A 24,500-nucleotide genomic window follows, 5' to 3' on the forward strand; every position below is an offset into this window, starting at 1 on the left:
TGGAGAGAGAAGGGGCAGACACTGGAGTGTGGGGCAGGGAGGGGGGAATGGGGCGAAGAGAGAGCGTATGGGGTGGGTCTGACAGGAGGGGCTGGGGGGGAAAGGATGGAGAGACCAGGGATGGAGCTGACTGGGGGAGGCAGGACCCACGTGGGGGGCCGAGAAGGGGGCCGGGGCCCTGGGGGCCGAGGCAGAATGGACGGGCAGCTGGCAGGCGTTATAGGGAGGGGCTGTTGGATGGGTGGGGAGGGCCTGGGGGGCGTTTAGCAGACTGGCATGGGGGCAGAACCTGCGGCTGCGAGGTCACGTCTGTCTGTCCTCCCCCAGAGAAGGAACAGCAGCCTGGGGGTGTGGGTATTGATGAGTATCTGGGGGGCTCTGGAGGGGTGGAGCCCCTGCCCCACCCCAGAGGGGCTGCGTTGCCGGGCGAGGGCTGGGCTGGGCCGGGCCGTCTCTCGGTCCCGGGGAAGAGGAGTTTCCTGTTGCCCGCGTGGCTGGGGAACGTGGCTGACTCAGCTGACCCCCCCTCCCTCCGAGGGGGCCCAGTCTGCCGAGTCCAGCCCAGCCGCCCCCCAGAGACCAGCTGTTTACCAGGCCTCTGGCTAGGAGCTCACACGCCACATGTGTGAACGCCCCCCCCCCCCACTTCCCAGGACCGGGGGGCTCTGGAGCTGGCTCCAGCCTCCTACCCGAGTCTCGTCCCCGGGCAGCACTGGGGTAACCCCCAAGGCCCCACATTTCCTCCTCGTGCCTGGCGTTGGCTGCCCCGTCTCGGGCCGATCGGCCACTGAGCAGCACTGAGGACTGGCCACTGGCAGTGAGTTCCCCAGGCCAAGCCCCCGCTGGGTGGGGTAGACGTGCTCCGGCTGGCTGCCCTCCGTCCTGGGCATGAAACTTGCTGGACTGTCCCGGGTCCGCGGGGTCCGGGCTACGCTCCAACTTTGGACCAGCCTCAGGGGGCAGCCGTCAGTGCCAGAGCCCCAGGGGTCCCGCTCTGCCTGCAGGGCCGTCACTGAGTCACTGAACCCCTGGGCCCCAGCCCCCCACGGCTCCCCTCCGGGCCCGTTGTCCCCCGCCCTGTCCTCAGCTGCTGCCCGTCGGCTGTTCGGTCCTGGGGGCTCCCGCAGCCTGGCCAGCCCCTCCATCAAGATGGGGGTGTCAGCCGGTCCTTGATGCCCTGTTTGCCCACCCCACCCCACCCGGCTCTGCCTCCTGGTTGGCCCCCAGAGCAGCTGCTTAACCCTTTCCCACCCACGGGGTAGCCACGCAAAGCACGGAGGGAAACTGAGGCAATCACAGGCACCCTAAAAATGTTACAGAAAATTCCCGCTTTGTGTCAGAGGTGTAGCCAGGACCCCACAGCCCTGCCAGCCTCAGCTCCTGGGGTATAACCCGCCCCCCGCGCCCCACCCCAGAGGTGGGTGCATCTCAGCACCGGGCTGTATAACCAACCCCCTGAGTCTCTCCCAGAGCTCCTATAGGAAGGTCTGGGGATTGTGGACTGAGAGAAGGTGGGGAGGAGAGATGGCTGATGGGGCTGGATGGTGACTGGGCCTTAAACTTCTGGTGTGTGTGTGTGTGGGGGGGTGTTTAACCCCAACAAGGGAGGGGAGATGGCAGGGGAAGTATTGGGGCTGTTAGGAATCTAGTTAAACACCAGCGCAGAGACTGGGACATGGGGCCTGTCCCCTCCAGGGGGCGCCAGCTCCCATCCGGCTGCAGGGCGGGGACTGGGACTGGGAGGGGGGGGGGGGGGCTGTCTCTCCCCCCTGAGTCTGTCTGTCTCTCCCCCCTGAGTCTGTCTGTCTCTCCCTGGTGCGTCTATTTCAGGTAAAAGCAAAGAGGCCGAAATCAAGAGGATCAACAAGGAGCTGGCGAACATCCGCTCCAAATTCAAGGGTGAGCGGGCACGTGGGGCTCCGCCGTGGGGGGGTGGTACGGGGGGGGGTGACCTTGGGCTGTTTCCTTCCCCTCAGCTCCTCCCCTCCCCAGGACAGCCTCCCCTACCTTTCCTTGTTCTCCCCCCCCCCCCCCCGCAGCCACTTTACCCTGAACCTACCCCTGCTACCCCCCAGGGATGATACCCCCCACCCTGCCTCTGTCCCTGCCTCCCCCCCCCCCCCGGCTCTGCTTCCCCCCACCACAGCCCCCGGCTCCCTCCCTGACACGTCCGTGACCCTTCTCCCTCGGGCGCCCCTCAGGGGACAAGGCCCTGGACGGCTACAGCAAGAAGAAATACGTCTGCAAACTGCTCTTCATCTTCCTGCTGGGCCACGACATCGACTTCGGGCACATGGAGGCCGTCAACCTGCTGAGCTCCAACAAGTACACGGAGAAGCAGATTGTGAGTACGGGTGGGGGGGGAGTTGGGGGTGCAACTGAGAGGAGCTGCAGTGGGGGATGGCCCTGTAAGCCTGGGGGGTGTCGTGCGAAGGGTGCTGCTGAGGTGGGACTGGCGGGTGGGGGCAGAGGGTGCAGGTAGGTGAGGGGTGGAGCTGGGCTGGGAAGGGCAGGGGTGGGGCGAGGGAGGGAGGGAGGGGGCGAAGCTGGGGAGGGAAAGGCGAGGGAGGGAAAAGGTGGACTTGAAAGGAGAGCTGGGGATGGAGGGGGGGAGCTGGGAGGGATGGGTGGGGCTTGGGGAGGGGGGGAGCTGGGAGGGATGGGTGGGGCTTGGGGAGGGGGCGGAGCTCATGTTCCTCATACAGTAACGGGGGGCTGATGTCTGATTTCTGCGGGGGCCCCGGCTCCCCCTGCCCCGTTGCGCCCTGGCATCACCTGCTCCCCCCATCCCCCCAGGGTTACCTGTTCATCTCGGTGCTGGTGAACTCCAACAGCGAGCTGATCCGTCTCATCAACAACGCCATCAAGAACGACCTGGCGAGCCGCAACCCCACCTTCATGTGCCTGGCGCTGCACTGCATCGCCAACGTGGGCAGCCGCGAGATGGCCGAGGCCTTCGCCTCCGAGGTGCCCCGCGTCCTGGTGGCCGGGTAAGCGGGGGGCCCTCGCCGGGGGGGGCGGGGAGGGGGACCCTCCTGCCCGCCTGACCCTGCCTCTGCCCACAGCGACACCATGGACAGCGTCAAGCAGAGTGCGGCCCTCTGCCTCCTGCGCCTCTACAAGACCTCGCCCGACCTGGTGCCCATGGGCGAGTGGACGTCCCGCGTGGTGCACCTGCTCAACGACCAGCACATGGTACGTCCTGCCCTGCCCATCACCAGTACGTGGTATGTCCCGCCTCAGCTGCTCCCCTAATGACCAGCACATGGTACGTTCCGCTCCCCCAACAACCAGCACATGGTATGTCCTGCCCTGACTGCCCCGCCCACCACCAGCACATGGTATGTCTCACCTCAACTGCTCCCCTAATGACCAGCACATGGTACATTCTGTCCCCCCAATGATCAGCACATGGTTTGTCCTCTCGCAACCATTCCACCGGCAATGACCCATGATACGCCCCCCCCCCCCAATGATGGGCATGATACATCCTGCCCCAACCTCCTCTGCTCGACCATCTGCATATGGTACATCCTGTCCCAACCGCCCTGCCCATCACCAGCACATGGTATCTCCCACCCCACCCTCTAATGACCATCACATAGTACGTTTCGCCCCAACTTCCCAACTTCCCACCCAATTATCCCCCAATGGCCAGCACGTGGTACATCCCACCCAATTGCCCCCCCACACATGACCAGCACATGGTACGTCCTGCCTGCCCGCCCTCTTTAAGCACTGCCACAGCCCCCCCCATCAGCACTTGGTACGCCCCACCATCCCAGGACCCCCGCATGGTCTGACCCCCTCCACCCCCACAGGGCGTGGTCACGGCCGCTGTCAGCCTCATCACCTGCCTCTGCAAGAAGAACCCCGACGACTTCAAGACGTGCGTCTCCCTGGCCGTGTCCAGGCTGAGCCGGGTGAGTGGGGCCGGACGCCTGGGTTCCACCCCGGCGCGGGGGAGGGGCCGGACGCCTGGGTTCCACCCCGGCGCGGGGGAGGGGCCGGACACCCGGGTTCCACCCCGGCGCGGGGGAGGGGCCGGACACCCGGGTTCCACCCCGGTGCGGGGAGGGGCCGGACGCCCGGGTTCCACCCCCGGCGCGGGGGAGGGGCCGGACGCCCGGGTTCCACCCCGGCGCGGGGGAGGGGCCGGACGCCCGGGTTCCACCCCGGCGCGGGGGAGGGGCCGGACGCCCGGGTTCCACCCCGGCCGCGGGGGAGGGGCCGGACGCCCGGGTTCCACCCCGGCGCGGGGGAGGGGCCGGACGCCCGGGTTCCACCCCGGCGCGGGGGAGGGGCCGGACGCCCGGGTTCCACCCCGGCGCGGGGGAGGGGCCGGACGCCCGGGTTCCACCCCGGCGCGGGGGAGGGGCCGGACGCCCGGGTTCCACCCCGGCGCGGGGGAGGGGCCGGACGCCCGGGTTCCACCCCGGCGCGGGGGAGGGGCCGGACGCCCGGGTTCCACCCCGGCTTGGGGCGCGGGGGGAGGGGCCGGACGCCTGGGTTCCACCCCGGCGCGGGGTGCGGGGAGGGGCCGGATGCCTGGGTTCCCACCCCCACCCCCAGCGCGGGCTTGGCAGCATTCGGGGCGGGCAGGGCCCATGGCTGGGGACTGACCCCTCGCTGCGGCCCCTGCCCAGATCGTGTCGTCGGCCTCCACGGACCTGCAGGATTACACCTACTACTTCGTGCCGGCCCCATGGCTCTCCGTGAAACTCCTGCGCCTGCTGCAGTGCTACCCCCCGCCAGGTAGGGGGCGTGACTCCCCACCCCCACGGAGCCTCGGGAGAGAGCAGGCGGGGCGGGGGAAGCCCGGACTCCTGGGTTCTCTCCCCAGCTCTGGGAGGGAAGTGGGCTCTAGTGGTTAGAGCAGAAGGGGCTGGGAGCCAGGACGCCTGGGTTCTCTCCCCAGTTCTGGGAGGGTAGTGGGGTCTAGTGGTTAGAGCAGAGGGGCTGGGAGCCAGGACGCCTGGGTTCTCTCCCCAGTTCTTGGAGGGAAGTGGGCTCTAGTGGTTAGAGGGCATGGGGGCTGGGAGCCAGGACGCCTGGGTTCTCTCCCAGTCCTGGGAGGGTAGTGGGGTCTAGTGGCTAGAGCAGAAGGGGCTGGGAGCCAGGACGCCTGGGTTCTCTCCCCAGTCCTGGGAGGGTAGTGGGGTCTAGTGGCTAGAGCAGAAGGGGCTGGGAGCCAGGACGCCTGGGTTCTCTCCCCAGCTCTGGGAGGGAAGCAGGGTCTAGGGGTTAGGCCGGGGGCTGGGAGCCAGGACTCCGGGATGCTCTCCGGGGTTGGTGTCTGGGCCCTACGCTCCCACCCCCGCGCTCTATGGCCCCCGCAGAGGACGCGGCGGTGAAGGGGCGGCTGGTCGAGTGCCTGGAGACCATCCTCAACAAGGCGCAGGAGCCCCCAAGTCCAAGAAGGTTCAACATTCCAACGCGAAGAACGCCATCCTCTTCGAGGCCATCAGCCTTATCATCCACTACGACAGGTCAGCGCCCCCCCGGTCCCCCCAGCCCCGGGCTCCCCGCCAGCCCTGCCCCCAGCCCCAGCCCCCCTCCATTCCACCCCTGCAGCTGCCCCTCGCCGTTGACACCTCGGTGTCCCCGCAGCGAGCCCAACCTGCTGGTGCGGGCCTGTAACCAGCTGGGCCAGTTCTTGCAGCACCGGGAGACCAACCTGCGGTACCTGGCGCTGGAGAGCATGTGCACCCTGGCCAGCTCCGAGTTCTCCCATGAGGCTGTCAAGACCACATCGAGACGGTCATCAATGCCCTCAAGGTCAGTGGGGGGTGGGGTGAGGTGGGGTCCTGGGGCGGAGCCGGGGGGGAAGGTGGGCCCAGGTGGGGGAGGAGGCGGAGTCGGGAGGGACTCAGTGGGCGGGGCCCTGGGCGTGTCCTAGGAGGGGGAGGAGCCTGGGGATGAAGGGGGGGGGAAGGCCCGCGGTGCCTCCGCGGGTGGCGCTGACCCCCCCGCCCTGCAGACGGAGCGGGACGTGAGCGTGCGCAGCGTGCGGCCGACCTGCTCTACGCCATGTGCGATCGCACCAACGCCAAGCAGATAGTGTCCGAGATGCTTAGCTACCTGGAGACGGCCGACTACTCCATCCGCGAGGAGATCGTGAGTGGGCCTGATGTTGGGGCTAGTGCTTAGAGCGGAGGGCTGGGAGCCAGGCTCTGGGAGGGGGGTGGGGTCCAGTAGTTAGAGCAGCGGGGGCTGGGAGCCAGGACTCCTGGGTTCTCTCCATGGCTCTCGGAGGGGAGTGGGGGCTGGGAGCTGGACTCCTGGGTTCGCTCTGGGAGGCGGGTTGGGTCTAGTGGTTAGAGCCGGGGCGCTGGGAGCCGGATGCCTGGGTTTGCTCTGGGAGGGTGGGGCGGTCTAGCGGTTGGAGCGGGGGGCTGGGACCGGACGCCTGGGTTCTCTCTGGGCGTGGGCGTGAGCCGGCCGGCGGGTGCCCCCAGGTGCTGAAGGTGGCGATCCTGGCGGAGAAGTACGCGGTGGATTACAGCTGGTACGTGGACACCATCCTCAACCTGATCCGCATCGCGGCGACTACGTGAGCGAGGAGGTCTGGTACCGCGTCATCCAGATCGTCATCAACCGCGACGACGTCCAGGGCTACGCCGCCAAGACCGTCTTCGAGGTCAGCCCGGGGGCGGGGCGCAGCTCCTGGCGGGGCGGGGGAGGGCAGGGGTGCCGGGGAAGGGGATGGAGGGAGGGCAGGGGTGCGGGGGGAATGGTTGTGGAGGGTGCTGGGGGACGGGGCGCTGGGGCAATGGGGGAGACGGTAGCCACCAGCTGCCGTACCCCATGGCTCAGGCTTACCCCAGACTGGAACCAGGACCCCCTGGTCCCTGTGCCCCCCCCATCGGCTCCCGCCTTCCCCCACTCGGGCGTCGCTCCCCAGCCCCCCTCGCTTTGCTGTTTCTGGCCCTTTGGGAGCTGATGCCCCAGGTCCTCCCAGCTTGTGCCCACCTGACCCCTCCCCCGTCCCTCCCCAGGCCCTGCAGGCTCCCGCCTGCCACGAGAACATGGTGAAGGTCGGGGGCTACATCCTGGGGGAGTTCGGGAACCTCATCGCCGGAGACCCCCGTTCCAGGTACAGCCAGGAAGGGGGGGGCTGGAGGTCCCTGTGGTGGGGGGAGGCCCTGGGGCTGTCGGGAGGAGCTGGGGGGCCTCTCAGGAGTGCCCCCCCCCCGGCCTGTGCTAACCCCCCCCCGGTGCCTGCAGCCCCCTGGTGCAGTTCAACCTGCTGCACTCCAAGTTCCACCTGTGCAGCGTGGCCACCCGGGCCCTGCTCCTCTCCACCTACATCAAGTTCATCAACCTCTTCCCCGAGACCAAGGGCACCATCCAGGAGGTGCTGCGCTCCGACAGCCAGATCCGCAACGCCGACGTGGAGCTGCAGCAGCGCGCCGTGGAGTACCTGAAACTCAGCTCCATCGCCAGCACCGACGTCCTGGTGAGAGCGGGGGGGACTGGGGGGCGCCGGCTCCCACCTGGCCCCAGGGCGGGGACTGGCTGGCTCAGGGGGGCAGGGAATGGGGCACGGGGCCTGTCCCCTCCAGGGGGTGCCGGCTCCCACCTGGCCCCAGGGCGGGGACTGGCTGGGTGGGCGGGGTGGGGAATGGGACACAGGCCGGACCCAGCCCCTCTCTCCCGCCAGGCGACGGTGCTGGAGAGATGCCGCCCTTCCGGAGCGCGAGTCGTCCATCCTGGCCAAGCTGAAGAAGAAGAAGGGGCCCGGGGCCGGCAGCGAGCTAGACGAGGGGAAGAAGGAGCCCGGGGCGGAGCTCAACGGGGGGGTGGAGCCCACGGCCAGCACCACCGTGAGTCCCCCGCAAGCCCCCAAACCCACATTTCTCCTCTTGGCAACTGACCATCAGCCAGGAGGCCTAGGCCAGCCGTGGGGCGGGGGAGCCAGGAGGCCCGGGGCCTAGGCCAGCCGTGGGGCGGGGGAGCCAGAAGGCCCAGGGCCTAGGCCAGCCGTGGGGCAGGGGAGCCAGGAGGGCCGGGGCCTAGGCCAGCTGTGTGTATGTTGGGGGGGGAGTGGGGCCTGTCGGGGGGAGCCTGGGGTGCCTGGCACGTCTCAGTCACGCAGCACCAGTAGGAGGCGCCCTGCAGGTGGAAGTGGCCCCTCGGCAGGGTTTGGCTCTCCCCCTCTACCCCCCCCGTTCCCTCGGCCGGGGCGATCTCACTCACCCCCCCTTGGCCCCCGCAGTCCACCCCCTCGCCATCAGCTGACCTGCTGGGGCTCCGGGCGGCACCCCCGGCCAGCTCCGCCGCCCCCACCACCGCCGGGAACCTGCTGGTGGACGTCTTCTCCGACAACACCTCTGCCATGTCTGGCCTGGCACCCAGCACCGAGGACAACTTCCTTAGGTGAGGGTGGGGCACCGGCTCCCACCCGGCCCCAGGGCAGGGACTGGCTGGCTCAGGGGGGTGGGGAATGGGGCACGGGGGCCTGTACCCTCTAGGGGGCCCTTTCTGTGCATCAAGTTGTTGTGTCTCGGGGTGTGGGGGGCTGGTGTTCATGGGGGCAGGGGGAGGTGTCTGTGCTTATGGGGGGCAGCGTGAGCTTGTTCCTGGGAGGGGGGTTCTCTGTGCTTCTGGTGTGTGGGGGGCGGTTTGTCCATGTCTAGATGGCGCTGGGGGGGGTCGGTCTGTGTCGCTGGCCTGGGGGGGGGATGTGTGGGGGATTCGGTCTGTCGCTGGCCTGGGAGGGGATGGGGGGGGGGGGGGCGGTCGGTGTTGCTGGCCTGGAGGATGTGTGTGTGGGGGGGGCGGTCTGTGTCACTGGCATGGGGAGGATGTGGGGGGGGCGGTCTGTGTCGCTGGCATGGGGAGGATGTGGCGGGGGCGGTCTGTGTCGCTGGCCTGGGGAGGATGTGCGGGGGGTGTCGGTCTGTGTCGCTGGCCTGGGAGGGGATGTGTGGGGGTGTTGGTCTGTGTCGCTGGCCTGGGGAGGATGTGTGGGGGGGCGGTCTGTGTCGCTGGCCTGGGGAGGATGTGTGGGGGGGCGGTCTGTGTCGCTGGCCTGGGGAGGATGTGTGTGGGGGGGGTCTGTGTCGCTGGCCTGGGAGGATGTGGGGCGGGGGGGGTCTGTGTCGCTGGCCTGGGGAGGATGTGGGTGGGGTGGTCTGTGTCGCTGGCCTGGGAGGGGATGTGTGGGGGTGTCGGTCTGTGTCGCTGGCCTGGGGAGGATGGGGGGGGGCAGTCTGTGTCGCTGGCCTGGGGAGGATGGGGGGGGCGGTCTGTGTCGCTGGCCTGGGGAGGATGGGGGGGGCAGTCTGTGTCGCTGGCCTGGGAGGGGATGTGTGGGGGTGTCGGTCTGTGTCGCTGGCCTGGGAGGGGATGTGCGGGGGGTGTCGGTCTGTGTCGCTGGCCTGGGAGGGGATGTGTGGGGGGTGTCGGTCTGTGTCGCTGGCCTGGGAGGGGTTGCTGTGCTGGTCTGTCTCTCCTGCTGCTCTGTGATTGGATGATGCAGTGACTTGATGCCGGACACCTGGGTTCCCTCCCTCGCTTTGGGAAGGAAGTGGGGGCTACTGGTTGGGGGGGGGGGGGCTGGGAGCCAGGACTCCTGGGTTCTCTCCCCAGCCCTACCCCTGCCTGCCTTGCTCTGACCCCTGCGTCCCTGTTCGGGAACTAACCCCGCACCTGCTCCGTCTTCTGGTGACTTGTCTTCTCTGCTCTCCCCCCCCCCCCCCCGCCACTCCCCCCCACTGCCACCCCCCCAGCTCGGGAACAGCTGCTTCCTCCGATGACCCCGCTTTGCCTATCTCTGAAGCTGATGAGCTGCTAAACAAGTAAGAGACCACGGGGGTGGGGCTTGATCCCGGACGCCTGGGTCCCTGGGGCGGGGCAGTCCTGGATAGGTACACTGCCAAGTGGGAGCAGCCCCCCGCAGGCGCAGCCCCTCTGTGCAATCTCTCTGCTCCCCCCCCCCCGGGTGCTGGCTCCCCCCTCTGGGGCAGGGGGGGCGTCTGCATGTGGTATTGGGGTGTCTCTCGCTTGCCTGTCACACGCTGACCCCCCCCGTGCCAGCTCTCACGACTGCGACTCCCGTCAGCCCCCATTGCCTCGGGGGGGGCGGGGGTGTCAGACCTCGGGGGATCAACCTCCTGTGGCCACTGGTGTCGTGAGTTTGCCCGTCATGCAGCCTGGCCCCTGTCAGCCACAGATGCTGGGGCTGTACATTGGGAGTGAGGGGCACCGGCAGGGCCTAGCTCACCACCCCCCCCCCCCCCCCCCCCCCCGTGGCAGGTTCGTGTGTAAGAATAACGGGGTGCTCTTTGAGAACCAGCTGCTGCAGATCGGGGTGAAATCCGAGTTCCGGCAGAACCTGGGTGAGTGGCCGGGGGGGGGAGGGGTGCTGGCCAGATGGGAGTGTTGGGGGGGTTATCACCCTATGTCTTTCTGGGGTGGGGGAAGGGCTTTGCAGATCCCCTCTCCTGGCCAGTAGTGGGGGGGCGGTGGGAAGTTTGCGAGGTGGGGGCTGTCTGGCCAGGCCAGGCATGTGGTGTGTGGGGGAGGTTTTGGAGGTCAGCTCCCCACCACTGCCGTCCCAGGTCGGGGCAAGGGGGGGTGGGGGTTGGGTGTAGGTGTGGGGAAGCTGGGAGGGGCTCTGGGGGGATTGGGTGTGGGGGGGCGGGAGGGGCTCTGGGGGGTATAGGTGCGGGGGGGCCGGAAGGGGCTCTGGGGGGATTGGGTGTGAGGGGGTCTGGGAGGGCGGGACGTAGACGTGGCAGGGCCAGGAGGGGCTCTGGGGGGATGTAGGCGGGGGGAAGCTGGGATGGGCTCTGGGGGGATTGGGTGTGGGGGGGCGGGAGGGGCTCTGGGGGGATTGGGTGTGCAGGGGTCTGGAGGGGGTCTGGGAGGGCGGGACGTAGACATGGCAGGGCCAGGAGGGGCTCTGGGGGGATGTAGGCGGGGGGAAGCTGGGATGGGCTCTGGGGGGATTGGGTGTGGGGGGGCGGGAGGGGCTATGGGTGTGGGGGGGCGGGAGGGGCTCTGGGGGGCCGGTCCCCTCACCCGCTGCCGTTCCAGGCCGGATGTACCTGTTCTACGGGAACAAGACGTCGGTTCAGTTCCAGAGCTTCACCCCGACCGTCACCTACCCCGGCGAGCTGGAGAACCATATCCTGCCGTGGGGGGTGGGGATGGGAATCGTGGGGGGCCCTGCCCTAGCCTTAGTGGGTGGTGGGAGGATCTGGGGTGGGGGAGATCTGGGGGACGCGGGGGATCCGGGGGGCCCGGGAGCAGGCGGAGGGAGGATCGGCGGGGGGGCCCCAGGAGCAGACACAGGGGGGCCCCGGCCTGTCCTTACCGGGCGCACAGCTGAACATCCAGACCAAGGCCGTGGAGCTGCTGGTGGAGGGCGGCGGGGGGAGGGTCCGAGGCGATCTGGGGGGTGGGCACAGGGGGTCCCGGGGGCCCCCGACCCGTCCTTAGCGGGCGCACAGCTGAACATCCAGACGAAGGCCGTGGAGGGCGGTGGGGGGAGAGCAGCGGGGGGAGGGTCCGGGGCAATCTGGGGGGGCGGGCACAGGGGGACCCGGGGGCCCCGGCCCGTCCTTAGCGGGCGCACAGCTGAACATCCAGACGAAGGCCGTGGGGGGAGGGTCCGGGGCAATCTGGGGGGCAGGCACAGGGGGACCCGGGGGCCCCGGCCCGTCCTTAGCGGGCGCACAGCTGAACATCCAGACGAAGGCCGTGGAGGGCGGTGGGGGGAGAGCAGCGGGGGGAGGGTCCGGGGCAATCTGGGGGGGGCGGGCACAGGGGGACCCGGGGGCCCCGGCCCGTCCTTAGCGGGCGCACAGCTGAACATCCAGACGAAGGCCGTGGGGGGAGGGTCCGGGGCAATCTGGGGGGCAGGCACAGGGGGACCCGGGGGCCCCCGGCCCGTCCTTAGCGGGCGCACAGCTGAACATCCAGACGAAGGCCGTGGAGGGCGGTGGGGGGGAGAGCAGCGGGGGGAGGGTCCGGGGCGATCTGGGGGGCGGGCACAGGGGGACCCGGGGGCCCCGGCCCGTCCTTAGCGGGCGCACAGCTGAACATCCAGACGAAAGCTGTGGAGGGCGGTGGGGGAAGAGCGGCAGGGGGAAGGTCCGGGGCGATCTGGGGGGCGGGCACAGGGGGACCCGGGGGCCCCGGCCCGTCCTTAGCGGGCGCACAGCTGAACATCCAGACGAAGGCTGTGGAGGGCGGTGGGGGGAGAGCAGCGGGGGGAGGGTCCGGGGCGATCTGGGGGGCAGGCACAGGGGGACCCGGGGGCCCCGGCCCGTCCTTAGCGGGCGCACAGCTGAACATCCAGACGAAGGCCGTGGAGCCGCTGGTGGAGGGCGGCGCCCAGGTGCAGCAGGTGCTGAACATCGAATGTCTGAGCGACTTCACCCTCGCCCCCCTGCTCAACATCAAGTTCAGGTAGCGCCTGCCCCCGCGCAGGCTGGGGGGGAAGCTGGGGGTCGGGGTGTTCCTGGGGGGGAGCCAGGTGGTTGGTGTCTGGGGGGAGGAGCCTGTGATGGGGAGGAGCCCAGGGGATGGACCTGGGGGCGGAGCTTGGGACAGGTTTATCTTAGGCTGGGGGAGGGGGTGTGCTGGAGCGAGTCCCCGGGGGGCTGGGTGTATCGCAGGGGGCTGTGGGGGAGGGGCTGCCCCCCTGACGGCTCCCCTCCCCCCAGGTATGGGGGTACCCTGCAGAACATCACCCTCAAGCTGCCCGTCACCCTGAACAAGTTCTTTCAGGCCACCGAGATGCTGTCGCAGGATTTCTTCCAGCGCTGGAAACAGCTCAGCCAGTAGGTGGGGGGGGGGGGGGGGGGGCAGAGGGAAGACAGACTATGAGGGGACATCAAGGGGCAGCCAGTCCGTGGGGGGGGGGAAGGAGGGGGGGTCAGCAAGGGGGGGACGGGCAGGAGACAGATCACGGGGGGGGGATGGGCAGGGGGGACTGACAGGCAGGGGGCCCCCAGGGCATGGCTCCAGTCATTTTCGGCCCCCCCCATACGGTGCCATTGCGGGGAAGCCCGGAGGCTGTATCTCAGCCCCCGTGGGGGGTGTGGGGAGGATGCACCATGTGACACCCCAAACACACCACGCTCTGCAGGCCTCAGCAGGAAGCCCAGAAGATCTTCAAGGCAAATCACCCCATGGACTCCGAGGTGACCAAGGCCAAGGTGAGGGGCTGGGTGGGGTGGGGGTTGGGGGGCTGGGGGCCAGGATGCCTGGGTTCCCTTTCTGGGAGGGGAGTGGGGGCTAGTGATTAGAGCTGGAGTGCTGGGCGTCAGGACTCCTGGGTTCTCTTTGTGATTGTGACTCCCTGGGGCCATGGTGGTGACTGTGGCGCTTGGGGCCCTGGTGGGGGGCAGCAGCCCCCCAGAGGAACCCCCCCCATATAAATCATATTGCCTCTATATAAATCCATGGCACGCCCACATCTGGAATACTGCGTGCAGATGTGGTCTCCTCATCTCCAAAAAGATATACTGGAAAAGGTTCTGAAAAGGGCAACAAAAATGATTAGGGATATGGAGCATCTGCCGCATGAGGAGAGATTAATAAGTCTGGGACTTTTCAGCTTGGAGAAGAGACGCCTAAGGGGGGGGCGGGAATATGATAAAGGGCTATAAAATCATGCCTGGTGTGGGGAAAGTGAATCAGGAAGTGTTATTTACTTCTCATAACACAAGAAGCAGGAGTCGCCCAGTGAACAGGCAGCAGGTTTAAAACAAAAGGAAGAATTTCTTCACACAATGCACAGTCAACCTGTGGAACTCCTTGCCACAGGATGTTGTGAAGGCCAAGACTAGAACAGGGTTCAGAAAAGACCTAGATAAGTCCGTGATGGCTATTAGCCAGGCTGGGCAGGGATGGGGACCCAGGCCTCTGTTTGCCAGGAACTGGGGATGGGCGACAGGTCGATCGCTCGACGATCCCCTGTGCTGTTCATGCCCTCGGGGGCGCCTGGCATTGGCCGCTGCCGGCAGACAGGACACTGGGCTGGATGGGCCTTTGGTCCGACCCCGTCTGGCCGTTCTGATGTTCCCCACCCCTGGCGTCTCCCCAGCTCCTGGGCTTCGGCTGCGCCCTGCTGGACAAAGTGGACCCCAATCCCGATAACTACGTGGGCGCCGGCATCATCCAGACCAAGTCGCTGCAGGTCGGCTGCCTCCTGCGGCTGGAGCCCAACGCCCAGGCCCAGGTGAGGGGGCCCGGACGCTTGGGTCCGGGCTGGCGGGTAGAGCAGGGCGGGGAGGAGCTGGCAACCGGGACGCCAGGGTTCTCTCCTGGCTTTGGGAGAGGAGTGGGGGCTAGTGGTTTGGGGCTGTGTTACAGATTTGGGTTTTGGGTAGAGCTGTCAAACTTTTTTAAAAAATTAATTGCGCTGTTAATCATCGAATCCCCTTTTTCATTATTTTTTGGCTGTTTTCTACATTTTCAAATCGATTGATTTAAGTTACAACCCAGAATACGACACGTACAGGGCTAACTTTCTGTTTGTCTGCTTACAAGTATTTGCACTGTAAAAAAGCAAAAGAAATAGTATTTTTCAGTTCACCTGAGACAAGTTCTCTCGTGCGATCTCTTTGTCGTGAACGTCCAACTTCCAAATGTAGAATTATGTACAAAAAATAACTGCATTCAAAAATAAAACGTCAAACTTTAGAGCCTAAAAGTCCACTCAGTCCTACTCCTTGGTCAGCCGATCGCTCGGAAAAACAAGGTCGGTTGCATTTACAGGAGATGCTGCTGCCGGCTTTATTTACAATGTCACCTGAAAGTGAGAACAGGCGTTCACGTGGCACCGTTGTTGCCGGTGTCACAAGTTATTTACGTGTCAAATGCGCTAAAGATTCATGTCCCTTCATCTTCAACCACCATTCCAGGGGACAGGCGTCCATGCTAATGACGGGTTCTGCTCGATAACCATCCAAAGCAGAGCGGACCGACGCCGGTTCATTTTCATTGTCCGAGTCCGATGCCACCAGCAGAAGGTTGATTTTCCTTTTTGGTGGTTCGGGTGCTGTAGTTTCCGCATCGGAGTGTTGCTGTTTCAAGACTTCTGAAAGCATCCTCTACACCCCGTCCAGATCAGATTTTGGACGGCACTTCAGATTCGTAAACCTTGGGTCGCGTGCTGTAGCGATCTTTAGAAATCTCACATTGGTACCTTCTTTGCATTTGGCAAATCAGCAGTGAAAATGTTCCTCAAACGAACGTGTGCTGGGTCATTATCCGAGACTGCTATAACATGAAATACATGGCAGAATGCGGGTAAAACAGAGCAGGGGACGTACAATTCTCCTCCAAGGCGTTCCATCACAAATGTAATTAAAGCATTATTTTTTTAACGAGTGTCATCAGCATAGAAGCATGTCCTCTGGAATCGTGGCCGAAGCATGAAGGGGCGTACGAATGTTTAGCAGATCTGACACGTAAATACCTTGCAACGTCGGCTACAACGGTGCCATGCAAACGCCTGTTCTCCCTTTCAGGTGACATTGTAAATAAAGCCGGCAGCATCATCTCCTGTAAATGTAACCGACCTTGTTTTTCCGAACGATTGGCTGACCAAGAAGTAGGACTGAGTGGACTTGTGGGCGCTGAAGTTTTACACTGTTTGTTTTTGAGTGGGATTATGTAACAAACAAACAAATCTACATTTGTAAGTTGCACTTTCACGACAGAGATCGCACGACAGTACTTGTGTGAGGAACTGAAAAATACTATTTCTTTATCATTTTTACAGTGCAAATCTTTGTAATAAAAACCACTGTGCGCTTTGATTTCACTTACAACCCAGAATACAATAGATAGGAAAATGTAGAACAGCATCCAGACAGTTGAATACATTTCTAGTGGTATTCTGTGGTTTAACCGGGCGGTTAAAACTGCCATTGATTTTGAAAAATCGTGATTAATTTTTTGAGAGTTAACTGTGTGAATTAACTGCGATTAAGCAACAGCCTTAGTTTTGGGGTGTGGTCAGGGGCTGTAGTATAGGGTGGGGGTGTGTAGGGGGCTGAGGGGAGATTTGGGGGGGCTGTGTTGTGGGAGCGGGTTTGGGGGGCTGAGGAGGCTGGAGGGCTGAGGGAAGGTTCAGGGCTGATTGGGGGCTGAGGGGCAATTGGGGGTACCACCTGACGCTGCCTCCCTCCCCCCCTCCCCAGATGTACCGCCTGACGCTGCGCACCAGCCGGGAGCCCGTCTCGCGCCACCTCTGCGGGCTGCTGGCTGAGCAGTTCTGAGCCCAGGGCTGCGGCTGGCTCTGGAGGGTGTTCTGCACCGAGCCCCCGCCCTGTCCTGTCGTCGTGGTAACCGTGTTCTCATCGCCTGGCCCGTGGGGGGCCCAGCGCTTCGGACGGACCAAGGGGGCCCCCCCAGCCGAGGGCCCCCCCGTTCCCCCAGGAGGGGCCCTTGGGAGCTGCCTTTCCAGGTGGGGGGGGGGGGGAGCAGCTCGCGCCCCTGGTTCCTGGATTTAGTCGGGTTGCCCCCCATTCTCTGGGCCTGGGGGGGTTGGAGTGTGTCTGTTTACACTAAGTCCCCCCCACCTGCACAAAGAGGGAGGGAACTTAAAGGGGGGGAGCAGGGCTGCCTCACCCTGGCAGCTCAGAGCAGCTGGGGGGGGCTGGAAATGCTCCCCCCCAGCCCTGACCCCCTCAACCTGGGGCTGGACCATGGGTGGGGGAGGTGTGGGGGCTGCCCTCCCCCCCAAAAGGGGAAGATGTTACACGAGGGGGGGGCTGCAATCTCCTGCGTCTCCCCCAACGTGGGACCCAGCCCCTCTTGGCCTGAGCCCCACCTGGGGGGGGAAGCGGTGGGGAGGACCATGTGACTTGCCGTTCTAGGTGTTTCTAGCGTCCCATCGTCTGCGGAGCCGAGCGTGTGTATCGATCTCCATGTGACTGTAATAAACGGGGGGTCGCCCTCCCATGCCACCCTGGCCGCTTCCTGTGCCGCTGCTGCCCCGGGTGGAGATGGGGGCACCGGGGACACAGGGACCTCTTTCCCAGGCAGAGAAGGGGCCCCTCTGGGGCGGGGCACGGGGGCTGTGTATTCAGGGATCCCTCGGCGGGGTGGGGTGGGGGAAGGAGGAAGCAGGTGCCAGGGAGGAGCCGCCTTTTCCCCGTCATGGTGTGGGGGGTGACTCCCCCTCTGCCCCACGTAGGGGGCTGGGGCTCTCCTGTCAGACCCCCACCTGCCTGCAGCCGGTTATTTCATCCAGCAGATGAAACCCAGGAGTGATGCGTGGGGGGTGCTTTTTGGAGTACTTTGTATGCAGATGGTGTGTGCCTCGGTTTCCCCTTGTGCTGCATGATTAACTAGGGGGGCGGGCGGACAAGGTGTCATTGAGGCTTCCTGTCCACTTCCTGAGGGCAGCTCTCCTCCAGCGCAGGGGTCCCCGTACCCCACTTGTGGGCTATTCTCCCAGCAGGGTGGGGACCTTCCAGGCAGGTCGGCCGTGCACCCCAAAAGCTTCAAGCTCCGGCTCACTTCACACTTGAGCAGCGAAGCCGGTTTGAACGCCTGGTTCTCTGGGGGTGAGACAGTGGAGCTGCCTGCACGGTCAACCTGCTTCAAATCACAAACCTCCAGGCAGTGAGGAAGACGTCTACCACGCACCCCCCCCCCCCCTCCAAAGCGGGGGGCACCAAGCTGGAGTCCCGTTCCCTGCGGCTCGGAGTCTCCCCGCTTACCCCACGGGGGGTCCTCCTGGCTCTCCGCTCCCTATCTCCAGTCCATACTTGCGCTGGGCTGCCTGGTCCTCTCCTGCCCTTGGACAGTCCTCCAGCGCCTGTAGCCTCCACTCACCCGCTAGGGCGCCAGGCTCTGCAGCCCCTCTGCTGGACAAGAAACTGAGTCTCGGGGGACGCCCTGCTGCTGATCATCCTTCTCGAGCGGTGCCTTGGCAACAATCCCACCGCTGCCACCACCTGTTGCTGGCTCGGTGCTCTTGACCAGCTCTGCATCAGTCCCTCTTCAGTGCGGACATGCTCTCAGTGGGGGTAAACCTCCTGGGATTAACCAGGGAGCCTTGTGCACCCCAAGGGGCGCAGGGCACCCCACCTCAGGCTGTAGCGCCTCTCAGCCCGCGGTGGTAAAAACACAGGCGTTTATCATCTGGAACGCAGCGTGGAAAATCCTTCGTTAGCACCAAAAGCAGGAAGTTTACAGCGAAGTCCAGCCGGCTGAAGCATGAGCCCAGAGTGTCTCTCCCTTGCCCCAGCTGAACCCCAGGCCAGAACCGTCTCACCAGCAGCCCCACACACACAGCTGGCTGCTCCTCAGTCGGGGGGCCAAACCGGGTCCCCTGGTCTCCCCTCCTGCCAGCTGGCTTCCTGCAGTGGGCCAGGGTCATATCACCGGGGCCCAGACCCCGCCTGTGTATCTGGATTCTTCCGTAAAGAAATACATTTTCCCCTCCCCTTGGTTACTCAGGTACATAGTGGGAAACTGAGGCACGCACCTGCCTAAGGGGGGAAATGAGAGCCGTGTGGAGCAAGTGAATCAGCAAATGTTATTTACTCATAACCCAAGAACCAGGGCTCACCTAATGAAATAACTAAGCAGCAGGTTGAAAACAAACCAAAGGAAGTATTTCTTTCCCCCAACCCGTGGAACTCCTTGCCACAGGATGCTGTGAAGGCCAAGACTAGAACAGGGTTCAGAAAAGACCTAGATAAGTTCCTGGAGGAAGGTCCATTGATGGCTATTAGCCAGGCTGGGCAGGGATAGGGTCCCTGCCTCTGTTTGCCAGGAGGTGGGGATGGGCGACAGGTGGATCGTTCGACGATCACCTCCGGCAGGACACGGGGCTGGATGGGCCATTGGTCGGTACCCAGTCTGGCCGTTCTTTTGCGCACATGATAATCTTACAGAATAGCCTGAAGAAATTCCCTTTCGTCCCCCAAGGTGGAACCCAGGTGTCCGGGCCGGCGTCTCAGCAGGCGGCGTCCCCGGTGAGACGCTGCAGGGTGCGGGTGGCCAGGGGGGCCGCAGGGCGAAGGTGGGCACGTGGGGCGCCAGGAGCAGGAAGAGCTGGGTGCTGGGGGGGCGTGGATGGCGTAGGCCTTGTGCGTGGCGCTCACCACGTAGCAGTGCCGGGCGCGGTGCGGGAAGCCGGCCTGGAATGGCTCCTGTGCGGGGGCTGCCAGACATGAGGGATTAGGGTGGGGGGAGGCCCCAGGCGGGTGTGAGACCCCTCTTCCCTGGGCTCCCCCCCACCCCCCACTCCTCTCCCCACTCACCTGGGCTGCCCTCCAGGGGAAGTAGCGGGTGGCGACCAGGGCGTAGAAGTGGCGCAGGGCGCGGGCGCGGCGCTTGGGGGACAGGCCTGTGGGGAGGAGGGAAGACACTGAGAGAGGGGGCTGGACCCTCCCAGTGGGCAGGGTGCGGGCCTCCCCTCCCCCCCCAGGAGGGCGTGTACCCACTCCCCAGATGCCCTGGGATGCCAGGCAAGGGGGCAGGACATACCTGCCCCGGGCTGGCTTCGGGGGCAGGGACTTACCCTCCCCCCTGGGGCTGGTTTGCGGGGCTGGGACCTACCCTCCCCCAAGGCTGGGTTGGGGGCAAGAACATACCCTCCCCCGAGGCTGGGTTGGGGGGCACGACATACCCTCCCCCGAGGCTGGGTTGGGGGGGCACGACATACCCTCCCCCGAGGCTGGGTTGGGGGGCACGACATACCCTCCCCCTGGGCTGGGTTGGGGGGCAGGACGTACCCTCCCCCGAGGCTGGGTTGGGGGGCACGACATACCCTCCCCCTGGGCCTGGGTTGGGGGCAGAACGTAACCCTCCCCCTGGGCTGGGTTGGGGGGCACGACATACCCTCCCCCTGGGCTGGGTTGGGGGGGCAGGACGTACCCTCCCCCGAGGCTGGGTTGGGGGCAGAACGTAACCCTCCCCCTGGGCTGGGTTGGGGGAGCAGGATGTACCCTCCCCCCTGGGCTGGGTTGGGGGGCAGGACGTACCCTCCCCCCCGGATCCTGGGGGCTGCACTGAGCTTCTGGCTGCTCCTCTGTTCCCGATGGATCAACAGGAACCTGAGAGAAAAGAGGAAGTGGGGGGCTGGGGGGCTCCACGGGCTGGGCCCCTCTAGGGGCGCCCAGGCTGCAGCCCCCCATAGCACCCCCCGGCCATCCCACCTCCCCCCCCTGCAACACCTGCTTAGTCCCCCCAGTGCCCCCCTTGTGCCCTGTTCCCCCCCCCAGTCCCCAGGAACTCACGCCAGGACTCCGGGGGGGCAGCGCGGTGCGGGGGGCAGGGCCGTGGGGCTGGGGGGCTCACACACGCCTGCAGCGTGTTCCAGCAGGGGCCTTCCAGAACCGTGGCACCAGCTGGGGGCACAGGGGAGAAGGGGTTTAAACGTGCTGGAGACCCCGTGCCAGGTGGGGGGGGCCCAGCCCCACTCCCCCTCTGGGGGGCCCAGGATGCTACCCGCCCCCCCACACCCACCTCGGTCTCCACGGGTGTGTGCAGGGCTGGGCTGGGCCCGCAGATCAGGCAGGCCTCCAGGCCGGGCAGCAGCTGGCAGGTGAGGAGCCGGTGGGGGGACCTGGGGGGGGGCATTGTCAGACAGAGACCTCTGTCCCCCCCAGCCCAGCCCCTCTGCGCCCCCCTGACAGACCCCTGGCATCCAAACCTCTCCCCTGTCGCTGCCAGCCCACCTGCCAACCCCCCATAACACCTCCCCCATCCTGACCAGCCCCCCATACCACCACCCCCACCCCGTCCAGCCTGCACATCTCTACTTCCCCCTGCGCGCTCACCGTGGGGCTGCCATGGGGCAGGTAGATGGGGTAGTCCCGCGCCGCGTGGGGGGGCAGCGAGCCCACCAGCCAACTCAGCAGCAGCAGCTCCTGGGGGGCCAGTTGCCACCAGGGCTCCGTGGCCAGCGCCAGCCGGCCCCGGCCACCAGGCAGCCAAAGCGGCTCTCGGCCCGCGGCACGAAGGCTTCCAGGCACTCCTGCCGCACAGGGAGAAAAGCAGGGGGAGGTCGGGGGGGTGGCCCTTCCCCAGGACCCTCCCACCCCCAGCTGGGGATCTTGGGGGACCAGGCACCCCCCCCAGAGTGGGGTGACCCCCCAATCCCGATACCCCTGCTTCCCACAGCTCTGAACCCCAAGAACCTGGGGGCAGAACCCGCCCCCATGAGATCCCTCCAGGGTTCCCCATACCCAGAGACCCCCAGGGTCGTGTGGCTCCTTTGCCTGTTCCACAGACCCCCCCCCGCAGAGTTCCCCCTACCCAGGGCAGGGGATGGTGGGAGGGGGTCCCCAGAGGGTCTCTATTCCCAGGGTTGCTGTGGTGGGGTCTCACCTGCAGGGCGGCGCCGTGGGGCACAGGGACACACTCCACACACTGCGTCAGGTCCCCGCTCCGCTCCAGGGGCGCCAGCTCCGCTCCAGGGGCGCCAGGAAGCTGTCAATCAACTTGTAGCAGGCCTGGGGGCGGGTGGGCTGGTGAGGCCGGGAGCGGCCAGGCCGGGAGGGGGCTGCAGGGTTCAGCGCCCCCCCCACCCCCCAACTGCTGTGGGTCAGCCCCACGGCCTCTGTCTGTCCCCAGATACAGGGGCAGGATGTCACACCACGGGCTGGGACTGCTACCCCACAACACAGGCCACTTCCACGCCCTATGGGGCCCAGGCTGGTGGGCAGCCCCCCCCCCAAGCCCAGGGGGCCCCAGTCTCTCCCTCCCAGGGCCCAGGCTCCAGGGGGGGTCCCGTCTCCTGCCTCTGGAGCCCAAGTCCCCACTCTCCCCCCAGGGCCCAGGCTCAGGGGGCCCCAGTCTCCTCCCCCCAGGGCCCAAGCTTGGGGGGTTCCAGTCTCCCCCCAGGCTTGGGGGGGTCCCTGTCTCCTGCCCCCAGGGCCCAGGCTCAGGGGTCCCAGTCTTGTGTGGTCCCACTCTCCACCCCAGGGCCTGGGCTCAGGGGGGACCCCAATCCCCCCACTCACCCTCAGGTCCTTTTTGAGGCGTTCAATGTTGCGGACGTTCACCAGCTCCTCCAAGCCCAGGATTAGCACCTGGAATGAGTCCCCAGGCTGGTCAATCGTGTCCCCCCCGACCCCCTGCACAGGGCCGGGTGGAGAGCGGGGGGAGGGGGAGCATCGGGGGCAATTCCTGGCCTCCTGGCATGTTCCAGGGACCACTGGGGTAAAACCAGGATCTGCTGGAGGGGGTCAATTCCTCTCCCCCTGCTCCATGCCCCAAAGGGTGGTTGGGTGGGGGGTCCACTGACGGGCATCATGGAGGGAGGGACACAGGGCTGGGGTGACCCTGTGTGGGGTAGACTGCATGGGGGGACTGGGCCAGGGGAGGGAGGTGGGTTCAGCTCGGGGATCGTAGAGGGAAGGGCACAGGACCTGGGGCGCAGGTGCAGGGCTGGGGGGCGGGGACATAGGAACTGTCACCCAATGGTCCCTTTGTAACTCCTCGCGGGCTGCTTTGGACTCGGCCGCCTCCCTGGTTCCCCCTTTTCCCAGCTCCCTTGTCACCGGCTCCCTGAAAGTCTAAGGACACTGGCTCCCCCTTGTCCACTTGTGTCGACCCCCTGGAAGAATTCTAATAGATCGGTGAGGCGTGATTTTCCTCTCCAAAAGCCAACACATCACGTTAGTCTCGGTGCCTGATCACGCTGTTCTTTACCACGGTTTTAACCAGTTTGCCCGGTACTGAAGTTAGGCTCACCGGCCTGGAATTGCCAGGATCGCCCTGGAACCTTTTATAAAAATCGGCATCACGTGAGCTACCCTCCAGCCATCTGGGCCAGAGGCGGAGTTAAGCGATTGGTGACACACCCCAGTGAGTAGTTCGGCAATTTCATCTCGTAGTTCCTGCCGAACTCGGGTGATTCCCAGCCGGGCCTAGGGACCTGTTCCTGGTTAATGTATCACTTTATTCCCAAACCTCCTCTACTGACCCCTCAATCTGGGGCAGTTCCTCAGATCTGTCACCCAAAAAACATGGCTCGGGTTTGGGCATCTCCCTCCCCTCCTCTGCAGTGAAGACCGACGCAAAGAATTCATTTGGCTTCTCCGCCACGGCCTTGTCTTCCTTGAGTGTTCCCTTAGCACCTCGATCGGCCAGTGGCCCCACTGATTGTTCGGCAGGCATCCTGCTCCCAGAGCATTTCACAGTCCCCTGCGGGGGGCACATGCCGGGTTGGGGGTTCTGGGGGGGGGGGTGGCAGGGGCTCACCATAGCGCTGAAGGCGTTGTCCAGCAGGCGCCCCAGGGCAAAGTCACTGGCTCCTTCCTCCGACGACAGGACGATAAGGGTGATGCTGGAAAAGTTGGGGTGATGCTGGGACTCATGGGGGGGCAGCTGCTCCTCACTCCACCCCCCTGCCTGGGGGAACCAATCCCCAGCCCCTCCCCCCCCAGGGCCAGCATCTCCTGCTACCAGACTTCCAGGGCCCTCAGCTCCCAGCCTGCCCCCGCCACCCTGCTGCCCCCTGACCTGTTGTGGAAGACCCTCCACACCACGTGGGTGTTGGTGGTGCAGGCTGCCGTCAGCAGGACGTCCAGGTTCGCCCCGAACATGTGCACCCCATTCAGGGAGCCGATCACCGAGAAGGGCAGCTGGGGAGAGAAGGGGGGGGGGAAGGAAGTGTCACTCAAAGGGAATGGGCCAGGGAGCCAGGACTCCTGGGTTCTGCCACCAGCTCTGGGAGGGGAGTGGGGACTAGTGGTTAGAGCAGGGGCTGGGAGCCAGGACTCCTGGGTTCTCTCCCCTGGCTCCGGGAGGGGAGTGGGGTCTGGTGGTTAGAGCAGGGGAGGGGGGCTGGGAGCCAGGACTCCTGGGTTCTGTCACCAGCTCTGGGAGGGGAGTGGGGTCTAATGGGTTAGAACAGGGGGGTGGGAGCCAGGACACCTGGGTTCGCTCTCTGGCGTGATTGGCTGTGAGAAGTAATTAGCATTTGGGGGTGGGGGTGTTTCTAGGGGAACACAGCTCTTCTCCCCAAACCTAATCTCTTTCCTTCCTATAACCCCCCCCCCACATATTCTAGGGTTAGGGGGCACCAGCCCCACGGGGCAGGGGAGGGGCAGGGCCTCACCTGGTGCTTGGAGGGCGCCCCCATGCTGCGGCAGAACAGGGGGACCCCGCTGCTGGCTGTGAGGCAGAGCAGGGTGACGGAGCCCCCCTCCTCCCCCATGGCCCCTCCCCCCAGTGGGGCCCGGCCCTGGCTACCCCCTGAACTCTGTCCCTTGGGGGGAGGGGAGGTGCCTGGTGCCCCCCAGGGGCCTGCAGGCCCCGCCCACTCACAGGCCCCGCCCCTACTCCACCGGCACCGCCCACTCACAGGTCCCGCCCCCTCCGCGGGCCCCTCCTCCTCCGACACCGCCCACTCACAGGCCCCGCCCCTTGCCTTGCCGGGGCCCCGCCCACTCCGCAGACCCGTCCTCCTCAGGCTCCGCCCCTCTCCAGCCCCCCGCCCGCCGGCACCTCCTGCTCAGGGCCTGGCCCCGCCCCTCCCTAGGCCCCGCCCCTCGTCGCTGCGGCCC

General features: G+C 65.8%; 2 protein-coding genes across 2 annotated transcripts; one reads left to right on the forward strand and one right to left on the reverse strand.

Annotated features, from left to right (window-relative positions):
* The first annotated feature begins 1,752 nt into the window (after positions 1–1,752).
* AP2A1 (adaptor related protein complex 2 subunit alpha 1) lies at positions 1,753–16,939 on the forward strand. Its single transcript, XM_065571052.1, is given in 27 exon segments — positions 1,753–1,899; positions 2,202–2,344; positions 2,797–2,990; positions 3,066–3,195; positions 3,822–3,923; positions 4,647–4,755; positions 5,340–5,408; positions 5,411–5,489; positions 5,611–5,744; positions 5,747–5,778; positions 5,981–5,999; positions 6,002–6,117; positions 6,459–6,540; positions 6,543–6,640; positions 6,999–7,096; positions 7,228–7,459; positions 7,664–7,689; positions 7,691–7,826; positions 8,219–8,379; positions 9,735–9,803; positions 10,261–10,343; positions 11,044–11,132; positions 12,296–12,420; positions 12,678–12,794; positions 13,103–13,172; positions 14,063–14,197; positions 16,167–16,939. Coding segments are annotated over 26 exon segments (2,634 nt in total). The 5' UTR covers positions 1,753–1,899; positions 2,202–2,293; the 3' UTR covers positions 16,245–16,939.
* A 1,561-nt stretch (positions 16,940–18,500) lies between these two features.
* On the reverse strand, positions 18,501–24,485 carry FUZ (fuzzy planar cell polarity protein). Its single transcript, XM_065571064.1, is given in 12 exon segments — positions 18,501–19,144; positions 19,245–19,330; positions 19,968–20,039; positions 20,452–20,548; positions 20,764–20,905; positions 20,908–20,962; positions 21,316–21,384; positions 21,387–21,440; positions 21,951–22,019; positions 23,194–23,278; positions 23,455–23,576; positions 24,053–24,485. Coding segments are annotated over 12 exon segments (1,422 nt in total). The 5' UTR covers positions 24,152–24,485; the 3' UTR covers positions 18,501–18,672.
* Between the last annotated feature and the right edge of the window lie 15 nt (positions 24,486–24,500).

This window comes from Chrysemys picta, chromosome 17 (genome assembly GCF_011386835.1).
Source record: "Chrysemys picta bellii isolate R12L10 chromosome 17, ASM1138683v2, whole genome shotgun sequence".
Lineage (NCBI taxonomy): Eukaryota > Metazoa > Chordata > Testudines > Emydidae > Chrysemys > Chrysemys picta.